General features: G+C 40.2%; 1 protein-coding gene across 1 annotated transcript in view; it reads right to left on the bottom strand.

Moving 5' to 3' along the window:
- Positions 1 to 22,103: 22,103 nt before the first annotated feature.
- Positions 22,104 to 23,521, bottom strand: part of DHX15 (DEAH-box helicase 15) — a 54,602-nt gene continuing 53,184 nt past the window's right edge. Inside the window, exon 14 of the mRNA XM_014855878.3 lies at positions 22,104 to 22,670. Coding sequence (XP_014711364.1) covers positions 22,553 to 22,670 — 118 coding nt within the window. The 3' untranslated portion in view covers positions 22,104 to 22,552. The remainder of the gene's footprint in view (positions 22,671 to 23,521) is intronic.

Below are 23,521 nucleotides of genomic sequence, written 5' to 3'. Positions count from 1 at the left end.
ACGATTCAGCACCTACTACGTGTCAGGCATCTCCACAGCTGTCGCACCTGTCAGTAACCGCCAGCACATCTCCTTACATTTCTAAGTGCTTCTGAATTTACAAACTACGTTTACGCACATGCTCGTTTCATCAGGAGAGCAGATGCTTGTCCCGGGGAGCAAAGAGAGCCAAATTAATCAACAAATAATTCATATTTATCAGACACCACCTATGTGATTGAAAAATGTGACCCTTCCTTGTTTCCCCCTCTCCCCAGCTCATTTATTCCCTTCTGATTTCTTACTTAACAGTTTGTATTGTAATGGCTTGTACATATTTCCCTCATAAGTCTAGAAGCTTCTCTTGCATACCAAGAGCCTAAGTGCAGTGCTTGGGGCAGAGTAGGCAAGTGCCGCTGGTGGGAAGGATGGACGGATGGATGGATGGAAAGACTGTATGTACAGTTAAGCAGTTAAGAATAATTAAGACCTGTGGAATCACCCAGTCTTTGTTACATTCCTGACCTTGTGACCATGGGCCAGGTACTTAACCTTTCTGAATGGAGAGTCTCTTACTTCCATAGAGTTACGGAGGATAAAATGAGATAATGCGCGTCTCTCATAGTGGCTGATACATTGTTAACGCCCAAAAGCAAAAGCTACGAAGAGGAGAAGGAAGAGGTCACTGCAGAGGGTGCAGAGCTGGAAGATGAGGATGAAGAAGAGACAGCACAGGGTAAGTCATCAAAACCGGCACTAAGGAAAAAAAAAGATGCATTTAAAATATTGTCTGGTCCTCAAGGTCCCCAAAGGCTATTTAGGTAGAAATCAGCAAAGACAAACTCTACCAGGCCTTTTAACATCCAGCGTAAGGTGTTGGGGAGGACAGTACAGGCAGGGAAGTAAGGGAACCTCTCAAGGAGGAAAGAGGGCAGGATGTGGTCTGTGGGGGCAGGACGGAGGCTGGAAGGGGTGCGGTGGCGAAGGAGTGAGGCTGTCACAAGGCAGTGAATATGTGCCAAAGGCAAAGAGGGACATTAACTGATGAATCAGACAGAGGGATCTGAAAAGATAAGGGTGGGACTTGGAGGACAGGGAAGATGCTGCTAAAAGGTGGGTAGGACTTAGGCAGAAAGGAACAGAAGTGATTTTCTCGAGGAGGGGCATGGCATGAGCAGCTGCTCAGATACCAGCATGGAGAGAATCCAGGAAGTGAACCAACTGGTTAAGGTGGAGCTGGGGGCTGATTTCCAGTTCGAGTTCCCCCAGAAGCAGGTCCTGAGACAACAATGCAGAGCATGCATTCTGGGGGGAGATGATCCCTGGAAATACTGGCAGGAAAGTGGGGGCAGGGAAGGAAAGGAAGCCAATGAAAGGGACATTGTCAAGCTCCCTTCTGCTGAGGGCACTGGAGCTCCATGCTGATGGGAAATGACAGGAGACGGAGACAGTATAGAATGTGCTGGAGAATCATCCCAGCAGAAGGGGAGAAGGAGGTATTTATCCACAAACTTCCCCACCCCACACTGGCTCAAGGCTGCTCCTGGGGCCATTGACTCTTCAAGCCTGCGCACTGCTGGAAACCCAGGCAAAGCCTCGAGCAGCCAGGCACAAGTGTTAGTCCCCCAGGCCTGCGACAGTTACCAGTCCGCCTGACTGCCTTCGCATTGAGCCAGGATTTCTGTCCCCAACAGTATCATAAAACCTGTCAAGTGTCTTGCTGAAGCTTGGGAAGCTTGGGGCCAGACAAGAATGGGAGAAGGGATGATGCTGGGGAATGGGGTATCTATTTTTTTTAACCCTGGAGCCCAGGGAATGTTTCTATAGTCACAAGGCAAAGGCAGGGAGTGAAGCCCGATAGCTCCCCAGTTCAGTTCCCTCCCAGCTCTGCTGCTCTTTGACAGTGAATTAGGATGAAATAAATCTCCCCCTGGAAAGCCAGGTGAGCCATTCCATCAGAGTCATCTGACTCACCTCTGCCCTCTGCCCGGCACAGCAGCCCAAATCCCCACCATTATGGTTTTAAAAAGCTGCTGGCCTCGGATCAGGCGCTTTTGTTTTTCTCATTTGCAGTGTAGAATTAATGCCATCTCTTGTTGGCAACCTGCTGTGTGTTTGAGGCATTCCATGATTTAAGCAGAGTGCCCTTGTTTTATTGAAAGACTCAAGGAAGAAATACACAAACTACAGTAAGAATACAGGTAAGTGGGAATGTCATTTAGGGAGCCCTTAGGGTAGAGGATTCGCACCACAAGCAAGATCTCTCCTTCCTTCACACAGTCAACAAATATTTAATGAAGCCCCTACTTTGTGCCAGGCAAAGCAACTCAAACCAAGAGTCTGCTCTCATATATAAAAAGAAACATACATCTACATATGGATATTGTGGTTGTAATCAGTGCTATGAAGAAAAATAAAGCAGGGTAAGGGGAAAATAAGGTGATGGGAGTGTGTGTGTTATTTGAAATAAGCCTCTCTGAGTAGGTGGCATATGAGTAGAGAGAAACCTAGGAAGGTGAAGGAGGTGAGGGAGGAAGCCACGTGGGTATTTGAGGAAGAGGGAACCAGAAGGCATTACCATATTGGTTTATAGCTTTTGCATAAAGCACTTGATATAGAGAGTATTTATTTCCTATTGCTGCTGTAACAAATCCTCACAAATTTAGTGGCACAAAACAAAACAAATTTATTATCTTACAGTTCTGGAGGTCAGAGGTTGAAAGTGGGTCATACAGGCTAAAATCAAGGTGACAACAGATCTGCATTCCTTCTCTAGGCTCTGGAGAAGAACCTGTTCCCTTGCCTTTTCTAGTTTCCAGAAGCTGCCTGCATTCCTTGGCTCGTGGCCCCTTCCTCAAATCACTCCAACCTCTCTCTGCTTCGGTCATCACATCTCCTACTCTGTGACCCTCCTGTATCCTTCTTATAAGGACCCTTACGGTTACAATGGACCGACTGAACAATCCAGAAGAATCTTCTCATCTCCAAATCCTTACGTGAATCACAGCTGCAAAGACCCTCGTGGAACGTAAAGTCATATATTCACAGGTTCCAGGGGTTAGGACATGGACAACTTGGAGGTGAGGGGTCACTTTTCAGCCTACTACACTAGTGTACAGCCAACACGCGATTGGTCATGATGCTGGAACCCCAAGTCTTCATATTCCACTGGCCTGGAGCAGGTGGACAGGGAAGGACGCAGACGTGGGTGACAGCGTGAGCACTGAGGAGGCTGGTAACAGACAGGCTGAGAGAGATCTAAGGCAGCTTTGGGCCATCAGCGGCCTGCAGGTGGGGCTCCCACAGGGAGGAGGAGGCGCAAATATGCCTGGAAGTCAGCAGCCAGGAAGGCAGCAGAGGAACAAGTGACACCATGAGGAAACAATCAGCCAGATGGAGACAACTCAAGACATCTGAATATGGATATTAAGGGAGAATTGTCAGTTTTGTTATTTGGGATAATGGCATAGTGATAATGTTTTTAAAAACATCCTGATCAGGCAGAGCTGCAAACTGACTTATGAGTGAAATGCCACGAGATCTGGGATTGGCTTCAAAACCTTCCAGTGACAACACCTAAAAAAGTACAGGATAAAAGCTGAAAGGAAGATGACAAAATGTTAACTGTGATGCAGGAGGTAGATACATGGGAGTCCATTACAAAACATCTATAACTTTTTTGCACGTCTGAAAAGTCCCATTAAAAGATCTGACGTCTTTGAGAAGGAACCACTAAGGTTTGAAAAAGAACTTGGCTTTTGAATTAGAAAACTTAAGACTTATTTGTACATGAAGACATGTTCTAACTCATTAGTAATCAGAGAAATGCAAATTGAAACAATGAGATATTAAATAGGCGAACAGGAGAAAGTGGAACACCAACTGCCAGCAGAGATGGAGGAAGTGTACAGTGCAGCCATCCCGAGGAGCCACGTGGCCCACTTGCTTAAATCAGCCCACTCCACGACCTGGGAGGCAGCAGGTTCTCAGACAGGTGCACAGGGACAAGGTGCAAGGACGTGTTCCCTGCAGCTTCATGGATGGCAGTGAGAGCTGGAGACAACCTGTGTGTCTGTCACAGGGAGAGCCATGGTGGGTGAACCATGGGGAGGGCAACCCAAGTAACAGGATGAGTAGTAAGAAGCAACGGATCAGATGGACCCATGGCAAAAGGGACCTTAAAGGCATCCAGTTAGGGAAAAATTAAAAAATAAGAAACAAATGATACATAAAATGTAAATTCAAAATATAGTCCCACTGAACAAAATATTCACTTGGAAAGACACATATAAACAAGAAAATTCATATGAAATGCAGAATGGTTATCTAAGAGCAGAGATCAACAAACTATGGCTCCCAGGTCAAATCCACTCTGACCCTATTTGTATAAATAATGTTTTCTTGGAACACAATCTCAGATATTTGTTTACATATTGTCAGGGGAACTTCATCTGCACAAATGATGACAATATGCCATACACTAAAGAACTGACTGACTCAAACCTCTGCACCTGAGGTAAAAAGAAAAAGGTGGTAAGAAAATCTAGGCTTGAGTTCTTACCAGCTAACAGTCTCGGGAAATCACTTTTCCTGCTTGTGCCTCAGTTGTGAAGACTGTTAAAATGGGGTAATATCCATTTTAGAAACAATAGACCTGTAAGTGCCTTGTTGATTATAAATGGCTCTTCCAATGTGAAGGTTTCTTATTCTCAGGCTAATGAGGTGGGAATGGTATTGCAAATATGTATCCTCCCATAACCCAGTGACGTCTTCTCCCCACACTTCTTACTAACGGTGTCTTAGCCTTTATTTTCCTTGCCCATCCTCCATGGAAAAGTCAATGATAAGGAAGTAACCAGAAGGCAAGACAAAGAGAGGGCACGCTGCAGACCAAAGGGATCCACAAATGGGAAGCAAGCTGGGATGAAGTTGGAAAAGCTCAGCAAGAGGAGCAAAGAGTGGGGTTTTCCACGCAGGGGTGTGTGCAATGGGCCTGACTTTGTGGCCACCGTCCACCAGGCCTCATAAGAGGGAGCAGACTTCATGAGGGTAATGTACCTCATCACATCTCATGTAGCCGGATGGTGTTTTCTATAGGTAATTTCCCATAACAAGGTACAATATATACAATTGCTTAGGCGCTGAGCATGTAGCAGGTATATGCTAAACACTTCACATAATCTTATTTAATTACCGCAAGTACCCTACAAGATAAGCACTATTATTATCACCCCATTTGACAGATGAGAATATTGAGGATATCAAAGGTTAAGTAATTAATCCAGGGTCACACATCCGGAAGTGGCAAAATCCGTTTATTCAGCCCTTCTTACAACTCTAAAAGGTATTATCATCACCACTGAAGAGATGTGAAGTCACACAGCTCCAAGTCTTGGAGCCAGGGCCTCAAGCATAACGACTCCAATGTCCCACCCTTTCACCACTGCACCAACCATTATGCCTCCCTGAGACCCCAGGGCCCACATACCCACTTACTAGAAAAGTGCCTGCACTTCCCCAAGCCCTGAGCCATGTCCAGCAGAATATTCTAAGAAGGAACAAAGCAGACTGGGTGCAGCTGGAGGCAGAACTGTGCAAGGTTCTTGGCAGCCCACATTCCCTTCCTAAAGGCGCCCAACTCCTTTCTGTTGGCTGGTTTAAGGGAATGCTATCTGATGTAACTAAGGAGCTGAAATTTAAAGGAGACGCAGCACGGAATGACGACAATGAAATCAGATTTGGAGGAAACAGGATCCTATCATGAGAACTTGGGCAAGTCGCTTCTCAAACGCTGTCCAGGTGGGTTTGCTTCATTGCAAATGGAGACATTCCTTCCTGCTCTCCCTGACACGTAGTCCCCATTCATTTAAAAAGAAACCACAGTAATCATAATCTCCTGGGTACTTGATCTTAGATAGGGATGATGCTCCTTTACCTACTACACATCCTTTTATACTTAATACTATCCTCATTTTACAGGTGGCAAAACTAAAAGGGTAGATAACTTCCTCAGTGAACCCAGATTTTGAATCCAAATCTGTCTGACCAACAAGAGCCCACGACTCTAACCCAATGGTTCTAAACCCTAGATTCACAATAGAACCAAATAGGAAGTTTTGAAAAAAAAAAAATACTGATGTTTGGGCCCTTAAATGTAGAAATTTTGACTTCATTGGGTTGAGGTGGGGGCCAGGCTGAGAACCTCTATTCAATTGTATTATAAAGCAGCACCCATCAAAGACTGGCAAACTGTTCACCTATTCCATGTCCAAGCGTAGAAATGCACGAAGGTGAATTAACACAGCTGAAGAACAAATGAAAATAAGAACGTGTGGTAAATGATGATACTCAAGCAATTAAATGTTGCTCTCAGTTATTAATACTATTTTATACTAAATGCAAATGAATATATTTGACTTTGCAATTTAAAATCTGAATTTGAAAGGTGTAGCATTCTGACAACACATCAGTTTAGGTTGCTGGAGGGTTTTTTCTTTTTTTTATGAGAAGATACAATATAAATCAGGAAAATGAATCAAGTAATAAAACAGAGAGCTCTGATAAGAGTCCAGTCTACATTCTCATCCAAACAGGAGTAACTTAACCTCCTCCAAATGGCTAGGAGTGGCCCACTAAGGAGTGAGGGCTTTGTTATGTTGAAGTTTCCATCAGGGTGACTTTTTGCCAGGTCACTGAGGGCCGGCCTGATGACATAGTGGTTAAGTTCACATGCTCCAACTGGGTGGCCTGGGGTTCAAGGGTTCAGATCCTGGGCATGGACCTACACATTACTCATCAAGCCATGCTGTGGTGGTATCCCACATACAAAATAGAGGAAGACTGGCACAGATGTTAGCTCAGGGCCAATCTTCCTCACCAAAAACAAACAAACAAACAAAAAGGTCATTGAGAAAGATCAAGGTGCAGTGGGGAGACTTACATTTTCCCTTTTAAACCCAGAACGAGAGTTATTAACCCTTAAGCTGGGCAACTAATCTGCAGCAAGCAGGTACTCGCAGCCAATTTCTAAGATTAAGCTGAAATTGTCACTGTACATCTAAGTAGCATTTTGGACTCTCTAAAATAATTTCCTCATCTGCTTATTAGCTAGCTATGGGACCTGGGACACTGAATACCTCTCAGCCTTACCTTCTACACCAAGCAAAGGAGGAATACCCAGGGTTCTTCCCATTGTTGCCGTTAGGACTGAATGAACTTACCTGTGTAAGTAGGTCAGAGGAACAGAGAAGGGGCTGCCTAAACAGCAGTTCTCCACCTTATCTATGAAGGTTCATGTCAGGTTAGTGGAAAGAGGGCACGACTCAAACATATCCTTGAAGGATCTTAGAGCTATCTTTTTCTGCTAAGAGTTCAAAAGTTTTAGTTTTAAATAAAATTCACAACCGTACTTTTCCCAGAGCCTTGTAGATTGGGTTAGGCCTATGTGTGAAATAGCACAATATCACATAAGAGCTGTATGTGTTGTGTGTACATGAGCCAGGACAGGCTAAGATATATTGTAATAACAAATGGTCCCCACACCTCAGTGGCGTCTACAACATAGTATTACTTCTTGCTCATCTCCCTCTGGGGTCAGTTGGGAACTCTGCTCTGTGTCACCTCACCTGGAACATTGCTGTGGCAGAGGGAGAGGGAGCACAGGAATTGCACACTGACTGTGCTCTTTCAGCTTCACTCAGATGTGATCATGTCCATCTTTTGCTCCATCCCACTGGCCTACGCAAGTCACATGGCCATACTTAACTTCAAGAGGGATGTGAAAAGATACCACATGCCTGGAACCAGAAATATTTAGAGAATCACATCAATGCCTACCACAGCGATCTTACAGTTTACAAAGCATGTGTCATGATTACCCAACTGAATTCTCACAATATCCAAATACTTATTAATTAAATGTGATAATTCAATTATAAGTCATCAGCAAACACCAACAAAAGAGAAAACGCAATATACACAATTCGGGCAGTTCTGCCCACTATTCTGAGTGAAAGCAGAGTGTATGAAACGGGAGGTATGAATCTGCTGTTTGCCCATCTCAAGACTTGTCTGCCTCTTGAAGTGTCTTCTATAATAAGTGGGATTCTCATTTTGATAGATATTCCTTTTTTGTAAATGGCCTCTGAATGAAAGCCAACTATATTGAATCTCGGCTTAAACACTGTGATCTTTCAACATTGGAGGAAAAACTGGCCATTTCCTTTTTCTTGAAGTAGCCCAGGATGCATCTCTAACACAGCACCTTCTTGGGTAGATTGAATTTGGACCATATTTTTGCCTGAAGGACTGACTTTACTCTGACCCTGGGTGGAAGACAAGACTCCACTTTACCCCTCTCTGAAGTGAGGGGATGACCAGACTCGGCAGTCCAGTGGCAAGCACACTGAGCAAGGAAGTGGCTCAAGATCCCCATCTCCTCAAGGCAGGTGCCCTGAGAAGGAACAGCTTAGATGCATCTCCAGAACTGTGCGCCTCTTCAGGCTGGCCTTGGCTCAGCTACCTCTTCAGCTGCCTCTTCCACAGCCAAGATGAAAATGTGACGCAGGAACCTAAGAACAGTCTCTACTTTTCTTACTTAACCCCAAGAAAGAGGTGTATTGGTTTCAAAGCCTGACCCCTGGGTGTCAGGCTTCATGGAGAAGTAAAAGAGATGGTTTATCCAACCCCACTTAATTATGCCAATAGAACTTAAGTGAGATTTGCTAAGGATAGAAAATCGGCTGGCCCAAGTATGTCAATATGTCAGGAAAAGCTTACTAAACTTTCACTCATCTGATTACATCAATAAATATCTTTTCTACATCTGTACAAATAATTCGTTAGATGGCACAGTGATGTGATCTCAAGCCTTTCTCTTGATTTAAAGATTAAGGGGGAGTGTCCAGCTTCTATATTCAGCAATTCTAGAGACAGATAACCTGCCACAAAACACCTGGAGATGCAGAAAATAAATTTATCAAGATTAAATGCACAGTAGAGCATACCAGGAAAGAGGAGAACACCCCTGGACGGGCACGGAAATAAGGAACTGAAAATTCAAATAAGGATGATGTGACTGGATATGCTTTGACATTTGCCAAATTTGGCAAAACAGGGACAGGCGGAATGGGAGTAAGGGGTGGACTAGAGCTTCGATTTCTACATAAAGCCTGGGCCTTCCAAAAAGCATGTCCCAAGTCACACAATGACATGACACAAGACATGACAATGAAGTGCAGCTTTACACTGGGTAGGGGTCGGGTAAAGTGGATTAAGGGAAGTAACGGCTGCAGGGCTAAGTTAATGGGCTGTCTCTCTCTACCCTCCACCTTCAAGGTCTGAAGCCCAGCTCTTACTGACTAGTCCTAGACCTTGGGCAAGTCACAAAACCTCAAAGCACCTCACTTCCCTTGGCTGGGCTGTTGTGAAGAATTGATAAATTTAGTGCATGTTAAGTGCTTAACTAGCACAGTACCTGATACATAAAAAGTGTTCAAAAAATGGTAGGCCAAATCAAAATGTATATGAAATGTGTTTTTCTTCCAGAGTTCAACAGATTTTTCCTCAAGAAAGTCAAGAAATGGTATGCATTATCTGAAAATTTAAAGGAAAAAAAATTAACTTCATCTTCAGTTGTAAAGGACCAAGATTTCATAGCCGTATCAGATGCTAATCAAATGATTAGAAAAAGAAAAGGGTGAGGGACCAGTCCAGTGGCGTAGGGGTTACGTTCCAGAGCTCCTCTTCGGCAGCCTGGAGTTCGCAGGTTCGGATCCTGGGCACGGACCCAGCACTGCTGGTCAAGCCACACTGTGGCAGCATCCCACATAAAACATAGGAAGATGAGCACAACATGTCAGCTCAGTTACAATCTTCCTCAAGCACAAAGAGAAGACTGGCAACAGATGTTAGCTCAGGGCCAATCTTCCTCTCACACAGTCTGAAATTAGCAAAGGTTTAAAACTTCCTCCACAGTTAAATCCCTAAAACCACACACACAATGTTTTGGTAACTATTATCCAAGTTCTCTTAATGCCACTAACATAGTTCAGAAACAGTTTTTGTTTATTTGGGGAATGTGGGAAATCAAATAGGGTTATAAATAAAAGCCACCATGTATTTAACTGCATAGGGGGAAAAGCCCTTGCCTGGAATGGAAACAAAATAACAAACCAAATGACCCTGAAGAGAACTTGGTTATCTCAAGGGCCTTGGTGTTCTCTGAAAATGAGGGTTTGAAATCAATGACTTCTGAGCTTCCCTTGCATCACTTTCTCTGATTTTATGACAGCTGTTGCAACTGCGACAGAAACTATCCATTTAGCTCTCCCATTCCACAAAAAGAAAACACAATATCATTTTAAGAGTCAGAGTCAAGTTCTTGTTTTGAATTTAAAGTGCTACATGACTGCTAAGGTTAACACTTCTCTTTCAAAAATCAAAAAGGTTGAATCATCAGAGGATAAAACTGATCACCACTGCAAACCAAAGTGGATTTCAACCTAGTAGAAAATTTGAATTGACAAAGCATGCAAAAATTAGCTCAAATAGCCGCAGCCGTCCTCTATGAGGATCATGATAAATGCTTGGCGGTTTAAGTGTTTACTGTTTATGCTGCAGGAAGCAATGAGGTTGGAAGCATGAATGTGACATGCCCAGAAACTAGAATACTCATTCAACAGGAAGGAGTCTTCTTCAAGGAAAAATAACACAACTAAAAAATTACAAATTCTTAATCAGAACTGTTTAATTGTTTTCACAGGCTTTAGGGGGTGAGGGAGGTAGTGACACATGGGGGTAAATCTCCAACTGTCAATCATGTGTTTGCAAATTTCCAATTTTTCACAGTCACTGAATTTACATACATTTGTAGGTGACGTTTCTCCATGCACACACACAGTGAAAGACACTGTCCAAATAACTTGATGTAAAGTGGAACTTAGAAAGAAAAATCACTTAAGAAATCAGATCTTATATAATGGAAATACTTTAACCACAGCATTCACACATTTGACTATGGATCCCAAATGCTTATCTTAACAGAGGCAATGCAATTAAACTGCCTTCACTCAAAATGGTGTCAGAAGGCAACTACCCTATTTACTAGCCACTGATAAGTTATGACAACCCTATTTCATAGCCTGTCGCTGTATTTCTTTTAACCCCCTGGCACTAGGATTCAGGATTTCCTCAACACTAAGAACTTATCTCAAACGCTTTAGTGCAGAACAGTAAAAAAAATAAATCAATCAGGGTTGCAATGCCATATTCAGAAACTAGATAATGACTTGGAATGCGGGGGTGGCGAGCTGTGTGAAGGGCCCTGGGACATGATGAACTGCCACTTACCTGTTTTTCTAAGTTTCCTATTTTTTAACAAAGAGCAAAACTTTAAACTGAAACACTAACTTAAAAAATAAATCCAGCAGGCCTAAAAATTGTTGGAAATTCAATGGCCATGGAAAACTTTTAGATCACTATTAGTAAGTCTTTGTATTATTCAGATATAATAAAGATTAACATATGACAAATGCTTATATTTACGAACTAGATAAATTTGGCAAAAGACACCTAGTAAAAACTCAATGAAAATGAGTTTTTAAAAAATGATTCTCTTGATATACCTTTACAAAAGCTATTAGTATTACTTTTTAATATGAAATATAACAATCTAAATTCCTTAATTATGCAATTTAAATATTTTTCCCTCTTCGCTTATGGGACTGGAAAAAAAGATGCTGCAGAAGAAAAACAACGGTTGTTTATGCCAAACAATTCAAAAGGTGGTCTTTAAGTCCAAGCATCCGCCCCTGCGTGCCTCGCTGCACCTAAACCATCACCAGACTAAAACGGAAGGTGCAAACAAGCAAGCCCTTTCCCTGGAAACTTACACTAGATCTTTACTGAGTGCACAACACCCTGAGTCTCCTTTGTAGACAAATACTTCTGGTCATTTATTTGTAATCACATACTGACTTTAGCAGATTACAGCACAGCATCTACAAACAGTCACAGACACGGCACTCTGTCAATTCAGGAACACCGCGTGGATTATTCATGAAATGCTTGTGATTCCTTTCAATACATTTTTTTCTTGATATTTCCCTGCAAGCATCCCCTGGCATATAATCAGGGAAGGAAATCATTCAGGTTACTTAAATCTTCTTGTCATATTCACAGCAGTATCATTGTTTACAAATGGGATTCTCTTTTAGGTGACTTCAACTAAGAGTCAAGGATTAAGCAGGACCAACCTCTAGAAGGAGGTCACAATAATTATTTCAAAGACCATGTAGAGAATGGCGCTTTCTTCAGGCTCATGAAATACCTATTTAACCGTATTTGTAACAGTGGAAGAGGAAAAGCTGCCACCTATGGGCATCCACTGGACTGGGTGTTAGTTAACCATTACTTCATTTAGTGAACCAAACCCTTTTACAAACACAGAAGCAGTTTGTAAGTCACAAATCCACAATCTCACAGCTAGAGAAGGGCAGAGCTGGGATTTAAAACCCGATCAGTCTGTTTACAAAAAGCTCATTACATCATATTACTACCCCATTCCATTCCATACCCTTGGACAAGCTGGTTTCTATCCTAGTGAGTAAAAAACAGTAAGAAGTCTAAGAAGAAATTCCACCACCACCACCAGTGAGGAAGGGAGCTGCGCTATAAAAAAGGAAACACAGGAAAGCCACAGCATTACATTTTTAAAATATTTGCTGAAGAGTTACTGCATACCTGGCCTACTGTTAGGTACTAGGAACACAGTGACATGTGACATGGCTCCGGCCCTTAAGGAACCCATAGCCTAGCAGAGGAAAACAGCCATATATAATACTAAGACTGCAAGGACAGAAAGGGGAAAGACAATCAATCATGATGGCTCCAAGTCATGGGGAAAAGAAGTTTCGTGTGAATAAGGAGGGAATGTGACTAACATTGGTTTGGAAATATTTTTAATTGCAAAACTAAACAAGTGACTTTTGGATTATGTTCACTTCAGACTAGAATATCACTGATCCATTCTAAAAACATAATCAACAAATGGTTGCAATGAAAATCCAAACTATAATAAAGCAGCAAGTCACCAGTAAAAACAGATGTCCGCATCAGACCCTTGTAGTATACTCAAGGAAGAGGAGAACCAGGGATGTAGTAAATGGCCACTGGAAATTGGCCACTGGAAAACTAGACCCACCTTGCTCACACAGGTACCTAATATATAATGGGGATACTGCTCTAAACTTACAATGAGCATCACAATCTTAGAATCATGCAGCAAATCAAGGACTCCAACCAAGCCTTATACATTCAAGCTCCCTGGTACACAGCTCAGGAAAATGAATCTCATAGTACAGGGGGCCCTTAGCTCGGCAGAGTAGGGAAGAGCCAGCTCGGCTGATAAATGGCCACATGACGTTGGACCTCACTTCTTCTGGGGGAAAAAAAGGAAATGATGCAATCTACCCTAGAGTTATGAGATTCTATTCTGATCAAGGACTCTAAACAGTTCCTATAAATTATTTTAAAAGTTGCTGTTGATTGCTTTCTCTTTTCCTCCAACATGCCCAATCACTTCTATTGCCTTCAGTCTTGGTGAAAACATGACTGTAACTGTTCAAGAGCCTATCTATTCACTTAAATGTCCTCTATACTACAAGATACCCAATATTATATTTCTTTATAGTAATAAACAAAAATTGGGGGAAATTCAGGCTTCAAAGACTGTTCTTATCCCTAATAAACAAAATACCTTTTACCAAAATTGACATGAGCAAATCCAGATCATTACATTACTTTAAGGAGACATCTCTAAAGCAGCATCACTTTCCCTACAAATTCCTGTTTCTCCAAGGTAACTAAATGGCTCTAAAAGGCAAGGAAAGCAGACTCACACATTCAAAGCTTAAAAATACATCTAACATCATCAGTTCAGCCCCTAATTGTAAAAAGGCAAACAATATGTAAACTATATTTTAAATTACAAAAAAGAATTCATTAATATAATTAATCTTGGGAAGTAATGATTACACAAAACAGCCAAATATAAAGCTTTAAGAATTTTTAAGTAAATATTTTAGAAAATAGTCTTCTGTATGTTTTGCACTAAGCAGAACTGACTATACAATAAAAGCAAATACTCTAATGCCACACACTCACTACTGCAACTCAGACATGAAATTCTCATCATTTCTTTTATAATTTACTGCACAAGTTTATCATCCCTTGAAAATTAAAATGTTTCCCTTTTAAAGAAGAACGTAAGCACCGGGAAATCCTGTCAATTGAACACTAGGTTCTCTGATAAGGCACTAAAGAGTGCTAGCGTCATAGAGCTGAAATATTCCCAAGCACCTAATCTTAGCAATTTTACTTCCTTATATAATCTAAAATAAAACAACACATACCTCTGTAAGCATTAAAATAAATTTCCATTCATTATGAATTTTAAATAAGTCACTCCCTAAAATTGATAGCATGCTTCATTACCCTCTGATCGTGCCTCAGATTTGGCTAAGTCAAAATTTCTTTCAATTGCCCAACAGTTCTTCACATGAATAACAAAACTATGTGCTGAAATGAAGACACCTCTCAGCAAAGACGTCATATCTATTACCAAATGAAGAATGTGTTCACCTATGCCACTAACCAAAAACCAGAGGAGCACAAAGCATAAGGAAAATTCATTGATACTAGACGAGTTCACGGGTTTAGTTGTGATCCAAATCTAAATACACAGAATCCATTAAACCTTAAGCATAAAAAAAAGAACATTTGCTTTGTCTAACGATTTTTTTAAACGGCAAGATCGTAAAGACTTCAGCACTTTTCTCCGTGCCTATTCTACAGACATCCTCAACCCGAGGCAGCCTTCTCCTCCTGCTTTCAGTTCCCAGGCTATAGATAAGAGAAGAGGAACATGGGGAAAGTGGATTCACTATGAAATTATCTAAACCCACCCCCCCCCATGATGAGCCCAGGCTTACTCACAATCAAACCACTTGATAAGTCTCTTTCGCACATTACTCCCCACCCTCAAGCCTTATCTTGATCCACCTCACATTCAGATCAACAGATACCCCCCTCCCCATAAAAGAGACCATTTGAGTTGAGGTCCCTTAACCCTCCCTTCTATCCTCACCCTGGTCTTTCTAAGGTATTTTTCTCCTCATTCCAAGGCTAACACCACCAAGTCTAGCCTCAACTCCGAGAGTCTCTCCTAAGACACTGGTGAAAGTCTTGCCGAAAAATATGTTAAGGTGGTCCCTTTCTTTAAAAAAGCAGCGCTTCTCTTGATCTCACTCCTAACCATGCAACTTCTAAAAAGCAGCCGTTGCAAGTTTTTTCCACTTCAAAGCCCTTTCTCACTCAATAATGCCTACATAAGGCCAGGTAGAAAGAGTAAATGAAGGCATGCAAGGGGCTCTGGCAAACTGAAGAGTATGTGCCCAACTACAGGGGACAGCGAAAACTCAAACGCAGCAGATGACTGAGTGCCGTGCTAAATATCAGGTAGGCCTGTCCTTGCCAGATCTGTGGATATTTTGAAAACTGTACGTGATTATCTCTCCATTTCTAAACAAAGGCTCTAACTGATCTGAAACACCCATGAGGGTCACATAAAGCAAATGAGCAGGCTGCTTGCAGCCTCTACCTTAAACTTACATAAGCTGGATAAAGACCAAACTAGCAAATCCAACGGCTTTCTAGATTCATAATTCTCATCCTTCATACCTTTCTGTAACATGAAACTGCACTATCTAAACTGTTTTATTTCTTGGTTTCTCTTTCACCCCTCTCAGTCCCTTATTCAAGATTTTACACTTGTAATGTCTGCCATTTTTCGCTCTAGGTAGCAAACAGGATCTCAATAAAATGATCTGAAGCCTAGATTCAAATTGGCACCCCAAGCTATTGACTTATTCCCTAAACCAGCTATCTGTGATGACTCCTTTGCTTTATATCACTACTTCATCTCTTGCTCCTTCACGCTTATTCTTCTGTTCAAGTTCAATCCCATTACCTGAGTTATTATAACATGTTTTCTAAGTTGCTTCAGTGTTCTCCCCACTTACAATCTATCTTTTATATTCAACGCAGATCACTCTTAACCTAGCCTTCAAAACCCTGTACAACTCAATCCCAACCTAACCTCACAGCCTCATCTGTCCTCACGCTAAATACTACTGAAATAAATCTCTATGCCCAAGATGGAGCCACTCCTGCCTGGGGTGCCATGCAAGCAAACCGAAACTTAGATAGCTTTCCTGTCCCTGGAAATGCTCCACTTGACCAGAATTGCAGTATATCCAGTCAATGAAGCCCCAAATGCCAAGCCAACTGTGGGCCTTTTCACACCAAACAAGGGTGACTATGTGGCCCTAGACAATCAGATACTTTCTATGTGTCTGTTTCTTGTTTCTCTGTTCTTAGGCTATAAAAGCTTCTTGCCTTCTGCGCCCTTTGGCAGCTCTCCGAAGACTGGCCACTTCATGAAGTGTTAAATAAAGTTTGTTATGTATCACTTATACTGTCTTCTTTAAGCTTTTTTGTTTTTAAACAGTTTAGGCATCATGCTCCAGCCAAACTGGACTCCTTGGTGCTCCCTTAACACACCTTCAAAACTGGCCCTGAACACCAGAAGTATAAACCCATCAAAGAAAGAAAAAGGAAAAAATGGCTTTCACCAATATTTAAAAGTTCTGCTATTTGAAAGATACTCTTAAGAAAAGTACAAGAAAGCCAACAGACTGGGAAGACATTTGCAAAACATATATCTCATTAAGGACTGGATCCAGAATACATAAAGAACTCAAACTCAACAATAAAACTAATTATAAAAAGGAGTAAGGATGTGACCAGTTGCTTCACCAAAGAGATATAAAGGGCAAATCGGCACATGAAAAGATGTTCAACACCACTGACGACTAGTCATTAGTGAAAGGCAAACTTAAACCACAATGAGGTACAACTATATACCTAATAAAATGGCTAAAATTTAAAATAAAAATGGATAATTACAAAACGGCAAGGATGTAGAGCAACTGAGACACTTGTACATTGCCAGTGGGACAGCACTCTGAAAAACTGTTTAGCAATTTCTCATAAAATTAAACGTGCCCGGGGCTGGCCCCATGGCCGAGTGGTTAAGTTCACGCGCTCTGCTTTGGCGGCCCAGGGTTTTGCCGGTTCAGATCGTGGGCGCAGACATGGCACCGCTCATCAGGCCATGCTGAGGTGGCGTCCCACAGAGCAGAGCCAGAGGCACTCACAACTACAGCATGCAACTGTGTACTGGGGGACTTTGGGGAGAAGAAGGAAAATAATTAAACTGCCCTTATCATACAAACTAGCAATCTGATTTCTAGGTATTCCTCCAAGAGAAATAAAAACCTATATGCACACAAAGGCATGTATGCAAATAGCTTTACTCATAATAGCCAAAGGCTGGAAATAACCCAACTTTCTAGCAACCAGTGAATGCATGAACGATATGGTACATACATAATGAACTACTATTCAATAATAAAAAGGAAAATAATAATATGTGCAATATGGATGAATCTTAAAAGCATTATGCCCAATGAATGAAACCGGACACAAAACACTACACAGTATGACTGCATGTATGACCTTCTGGAAAAGGCAAAACTAAAAGGAGAGAAGGTTCAGTGGTTGCTAAGCACTTGGAATGAGGGAAGTGAACTAGTTACCAAGGGATGGAGGGAACTCTTTGGGGCAAGGAAAATGTTGTGTATCAACTGTGTTGATGACTACACAACTTCATAAATCTGTCAAAATTCATCAAACCATAGACTTAAACCTTAAGGTATAGTTTAGTGTAAATTATACCTCAATTAAAGCAGAACTTTAAAAACTGTCTCTGAACCATGACTCTTGGGCTGAAATGCTGTTAACCATCTAAGAAACGTGCAGTGCCTGTTGAAATCCTCATATTTGTTTGAGGTCCAACTAAGGCTCCTCCACAAAATTTTCTGATTACTTCACCCATAAGTTACAAATGGCTGCCCAGAATTTAAGAGTTAAGAAAAAATCTAAAGTTTCTAATAGGGAGATTTTACATAGAAAATTGGATTTCCAGCTTTGTTTGAAATATCACCAGGCACTGTGACATGACAACCGGCCAGAGCCAGGGATGTGTGCTTGTCCTAGCCCTTACTACTTCCAATGGCTCACACTTAGCCATTTAACTGACTTGGCTACTTACTTACATCACTTTCCTCAATATTTGCCTAATTTTAACCCATCTTTTCCTTGTGATACAAAAAGCTCTTTGAACTTTTTTACTACACCATTATACCCTGCTTTGTAATATAGATCTTTGTACATTTTTAAACCCCAACCAGACCATAAATCGAGATAGTCTCTGAATTATCAATATATTTTTATAGCCTCACACAGTGTCTTCCAGAATTGGTGCTTAATAAAGTGAACAATGATCAGTACCACTAAGCAATTTATACAGAAATTCTATAAAGGAAGACTACTATAACAAATAAAATAAAACTGCTATCAGGGAGAAATGTTAAAAACAAAACCAAGGTTTTATAAATGTGGTTTTCCTACATTTATGACTTGAGTTCTTAATCCAGTTCCATTTACTACTCTACTATTAATTACAAATGAAGACTCTACAAAGAACAGCATACTTTCAAACAGAATAAAATATGCCCACATATTAAAAAATATACATAACAAACCTGCCAAACATAAGTAAATCTCACGGTTGGGCTAAACTAGTAATAGAGGAGGCTACAGAGAGCTGTTTTTGCTAGGTTAAGTTCAAATACCCTAGAAACAAGCAACTATCAAGTCTAAACTAGAGAAGTCATAGTAAGCAAAATAGGAAAGTTCCCATAATCTCACCAGTGTCTATCAATAGAAGTAATTAAAAGTCACTGCAGCAAGAAACTCTCAATAAACACGTTTGCCTTGGCAATGGCAAGATAAACTACTTGACCGCTTGTGCAATGGTTATCTACAGGGACATTTTTTTTTTGGTGAGGAAGATGGCCCTGAGCTAACATTTGTTGCCAACCTTCCTCTTTTTCGCTTGAGGAAAATTGTCACTGAACTAATCTGTGCCAATCTTCCTATTCTGTATGTGGGATGTTGCCACAGTACGGCTCGATGAGCAGTGTGTAGGTCCATGCCCGGGATCCGACCCATGAACCGCAGGCTGCTGAGGCAGAGGGCGCAAACTTAACCAGTACGCCACAGGGCCAGCCCCCTACAGGGACATTTTATCCATAGGCTTGGTACTAGGGTACCACTAAAAATGCCGAGACCAGCACATAATCCCCTCTCCTACTTTCTCTAACGTAAAAAGAAACTGTGAAATACAAATCAATGTTTAAATAAGTAAATACCAAACCTGTCAACTTTTAAATTCAGTATTGATAAAAACTGCATTTGAAAACAATGTTAGGTTAGTTTCTCAGTACAAGAACCCTGGAACTATTAGAAAACATGTATAAGTAAAAGATTCCTATTACAATTATTTAAGAAGCAATTTTTAAAATCTTTAATTTTTAAAATGCTATTTGATGAGCTATGGGATGCATTTAAATGAATGAAGTCTCCAAAGATTAACACTGCCCAAGTCTGTAAGGGTTTTTCCTCAGCCCTGAGCCACATCCAAAACTATCATGTAATAATTAGATACCTTAAATTTATAGTAAGATTAATAAGAGCCCAAAGTATGCTGGGGTTGCTTACAGGATTAATGTAATCATAAGTTGCATTATCAGAAGCGATGGCATGGCTGGTGCCCTGGGAAATACAAGTTTCAAGTTCCACTGTACTCGGCCCAGTCTAGACCATAGTACTGAATGCAATCCAAAGCATACCTGGCAGAAGTTAATCAGGAATGTTTGGGATACCTAGAACCATGTCAAACAGGAAGGATGAGGGGGAAATAGCCTAAATAAGAGTAAAGGGAGCTGACAGTCAACTCACATGGCATCATGCAGTAGAACAAACAGCCTTATTTACCCAACTTTGCTCTAGAAGGAAAAATTACCAACAATTAGAGTATCTCTAACAGATCCATTAAGCTGTCTTAAAAAGTAGTGGCTTTCTTTAAAGTACCTGAAGAGAAGGGATGGCCATTAAAATAATTCAGAAGAGAATCCCAAGTGTTTGTAGATACTTTATTAACCTAAAATTTGAGGACTACGTTATATGCTATATAAAATAGTTCAGCACAGAATGCTTTCTGGTTTTTTGGATTCGGCTAAATGGGTTGATTATAGGGTATATTTTTTCCTGTCCTCTTCTTCCTAAGTTGTGTTCATTTCCTCAACTTTTACACTCAAAGGTTCTTATTTGCTGATGGCCTTCTTTCTGTATGCCACACTCACAACAAAAAGCAGCTCTACTACTTTAAGTGAGAGACAAGGAGACCTCTTCAGAAAACCTTCAAAAAAGATTTTCTGAATATTATGGAGAAAATTTTAAATTTTAATTTTCTTGCTCTATACCACAGAGGATTCATTTGATAGTTGTAACTACCTATGTAAACAAGGGAAATTGTAACCACTTTGGTATTCAGTTGCCAAATCTATAAAAGAAAGGGGTTGGAAAACACAAGTGTTAAAAACTCTACCTTTGTCAGTAACATCAATGACTAAGAAACTCTCAGCTTTGATCAGATGTGGCCAGCCTCCTCAAACTGTCGACACTAGGGTAGGAATAATAGGAAATAAAAACTCACCTCACTCTACTCTTTCCACGGAGCCACTCTCAATGCACATTCAACATTTACAAGATGGAAAGAGCACTTGTCATTCCCAGAAACTCTGCCAAATACCAAACTTTGTTCCACGTATCAGGAGCTCTGTAACTTAAGTTTCTCTACAAGAAAACCTAATGGCCTATCTTCACATTTAAAAGAGCACAATACTGAACAATACATACACTAGATTGAGACCTATTTAAACTTGGATAGATGGTCAGATTATAAAGATATGCAACTGATTTACAAACTGTATGCTTGTGGCATAAATTTGACAGACGGCATATTTCTTTGGCAAGAGCTGCCTTTTTAGTGAAGTCTGATCAACTGCCTAGACTTGAACATAATCTAAAAAAATTCCAGCAGATAACCTTGCCAATACTTAACGTACAATAAAATTTTAACCAACTTAAATGTAATCTGAAATATCAGCATGTAAATTATTCCATGGGAACAAAATTAGGCACTTAGAAGTATATTAACTCTTTCAAGCCACTAGGCATCATTCAGTAACAAGAGCTACCTACACTAAAAAGTATCCCAGTAGCCTGAAAAACTCAATTTGCCCAATTAACTCCCTTAAACCACATACTAGAAATATGTTTCAAAGTATGCTTAAATTCCAACTAGGCACACCTACACATTTCCTTTAACATTTAGTTTTTAAAGGGGAAGGGGGAGAAGAGGAGAGTCCAGACATAAATGAGTACAGTATTTAGTCTTCAAGTGAAAGGAAGCGATTTATTACAGACCCTTTGATGAGTCACACCAAGCACTTCATTTGTGGTTAAGAAAAGGTTGTTAACTTGTCTACTGCCTGTTACAGGAAATGGAAAGTCAAATTCACATTGTAATACACCATACTAATTACTTTCAACATTGCCTAAAACATCCAACACTGACAATTCAGTAAAACTGACCAAGATCTACAATATCATTTCATTCCCTATCTAATACAAATAAACATTTGTTTCAGAGGCCAGAGTGCTTAGAAGGTTTCTCCAAGTATAACAAAAAGATCTACTAAAAACGTGGTAACAAAATAACAAAGTATCAGCCTTATGAAATAAGCTTTAAGGTGAAGAGAAAACTCTCCTTTGATTATTGTTTTTTTGGGATCCAATTTTGAATAAAAACTATATACTTTATCCCATTAGATCACATCCTGATTAACCTAACAAACTGCTAAGCTATGTTCTTAAAAACACTGCTGTAATGACTACTTTATCTGAGGAGTGGTCCTTGTGGAAAGATGCTAAATATGTAATCACATTATACTTACAAAAAAAGAAACCCCACACTTACGCAGAGAAGCCATACTTACAGAGACTAGAACAAAGATATCAAAGTGCTTTGGCCGAAATTAGTATAAATAGACTTTATTGAAGTCAGTGCCTCTGTACTGAGACAGAAGATTGTGTCTACATAAGCACAAGTTGTAACATTTCACAACTTCTAAAAGGAATGTCAACAATTACAACGATCATGCATACCATGGTCGATAATCACATTTTAGAAGCATTTTCAACCATTTCTAAAGAAATGCTTATAACATTGTTATATATAGAACTACTTTCAATAAACTGCAAAACATTGATCGACTTTTCCAGTATGAGCTACAGTGTCAACACAAAAGGGAGGCATAAATGTTTAATTTATGAAATCAGAATGGAATATTTACTGTAAAGAAAAATTAAAAAGCTTTCAAATAAAGGCCATTATTGAACCAACGTGAAGAGCACAACTTGAACTTTTGAGTTCATTCATCTTTTAAAGCTGTCCTCTGAATAACTTCAGTTCTAAGCATTGAATTCAGTACTGTGAATATTCCTTGGATTGAAGTTTGGCAATGATGCGGTCCAACTGTCTCTTTGCTTCACACTGTGGGAAATTGCTCATGTCATAATATTGAGGGGCAATTTTCACCAACCTGTCCAGAGGGGGGGAAAAATTACCAAATTAACATTTAATTAAAGTACGAGAGTTGCTAATAGGATAGGCATTATTCATTAATATACTGATGAACAAAGGCAAATCTACGAATCCAAATCAATGTTAAAATTACAAATGCCTAATCCTTATATCACTTTTAGAAATGTGTTATTTTAGTAAGCTGTAAATTTTCCAACGTTGGACTTTTCATAAACTTAAAAGAAAAAAAAAAGATAAATTCTTTAAAAAACCCTTTCTTTACATTAATATAAAGATATTAACATAGGTCATTCATTTCTTCGCTCTAGAACATTATTCTGACCAACTCCTGCAAGGTTACAGTAAAACAGGTTCTACATAAGAAACATCTTAGTATTCAAATGAAGACCTTCTCATTTTCAAAGTTTTAACAACTATAAATATAACTTTATACCCCAAAGAATAGACTTGACTGCAATCTTTTTTAAAGTTTAGCCATCCAATTTTTTCTCAACAAAGCATTTAAGATAAAATGGTAATGTCCTACAGAATTTAAGTGTCAAAGTCATCAAGCAATGTAGGAAAGAAGCCTCACAATATATAGCAAGTGACATCAACTAAAATAAGTGCTTTCAGTTCCACCATTCTTGGATGACGTTTCCCATCACAAGTTTAGAATGGACTCTGGCAAACACATACCACAGACACACACACACACACACACACACACAAATGGGGGGTGGAGTAAGTTTACTTAAAATAACACAATCAATTCTGATTACATTTTGTAAATTAAATATGCTGATACAAAGAGACGTAGTTTTTATGCTTGCTTAGTGCCTAAAGGACCAACTTATAAATAATACATAG

This window comes from Equus asinus, chromosome 3, assembly GCF_041296235.1.
Source record: "Equus asinus isolate D_3611 breed Donkey chromosome 3, EquAss-T2T_v2, whole genome shotgun sequence".
NCBI classification, from domain to species: domain Eukaryota; kingdom Metazoa; phylum Chordata; class Mammalia; order Perissodactyla; family Equidae; genus Equus; species Equus asinus.
The sequence above is the reverse complement of the archived record's forward strand: the minus strand, read 5'-3'. Positions and strand labels throughout refer to the sequence as shown.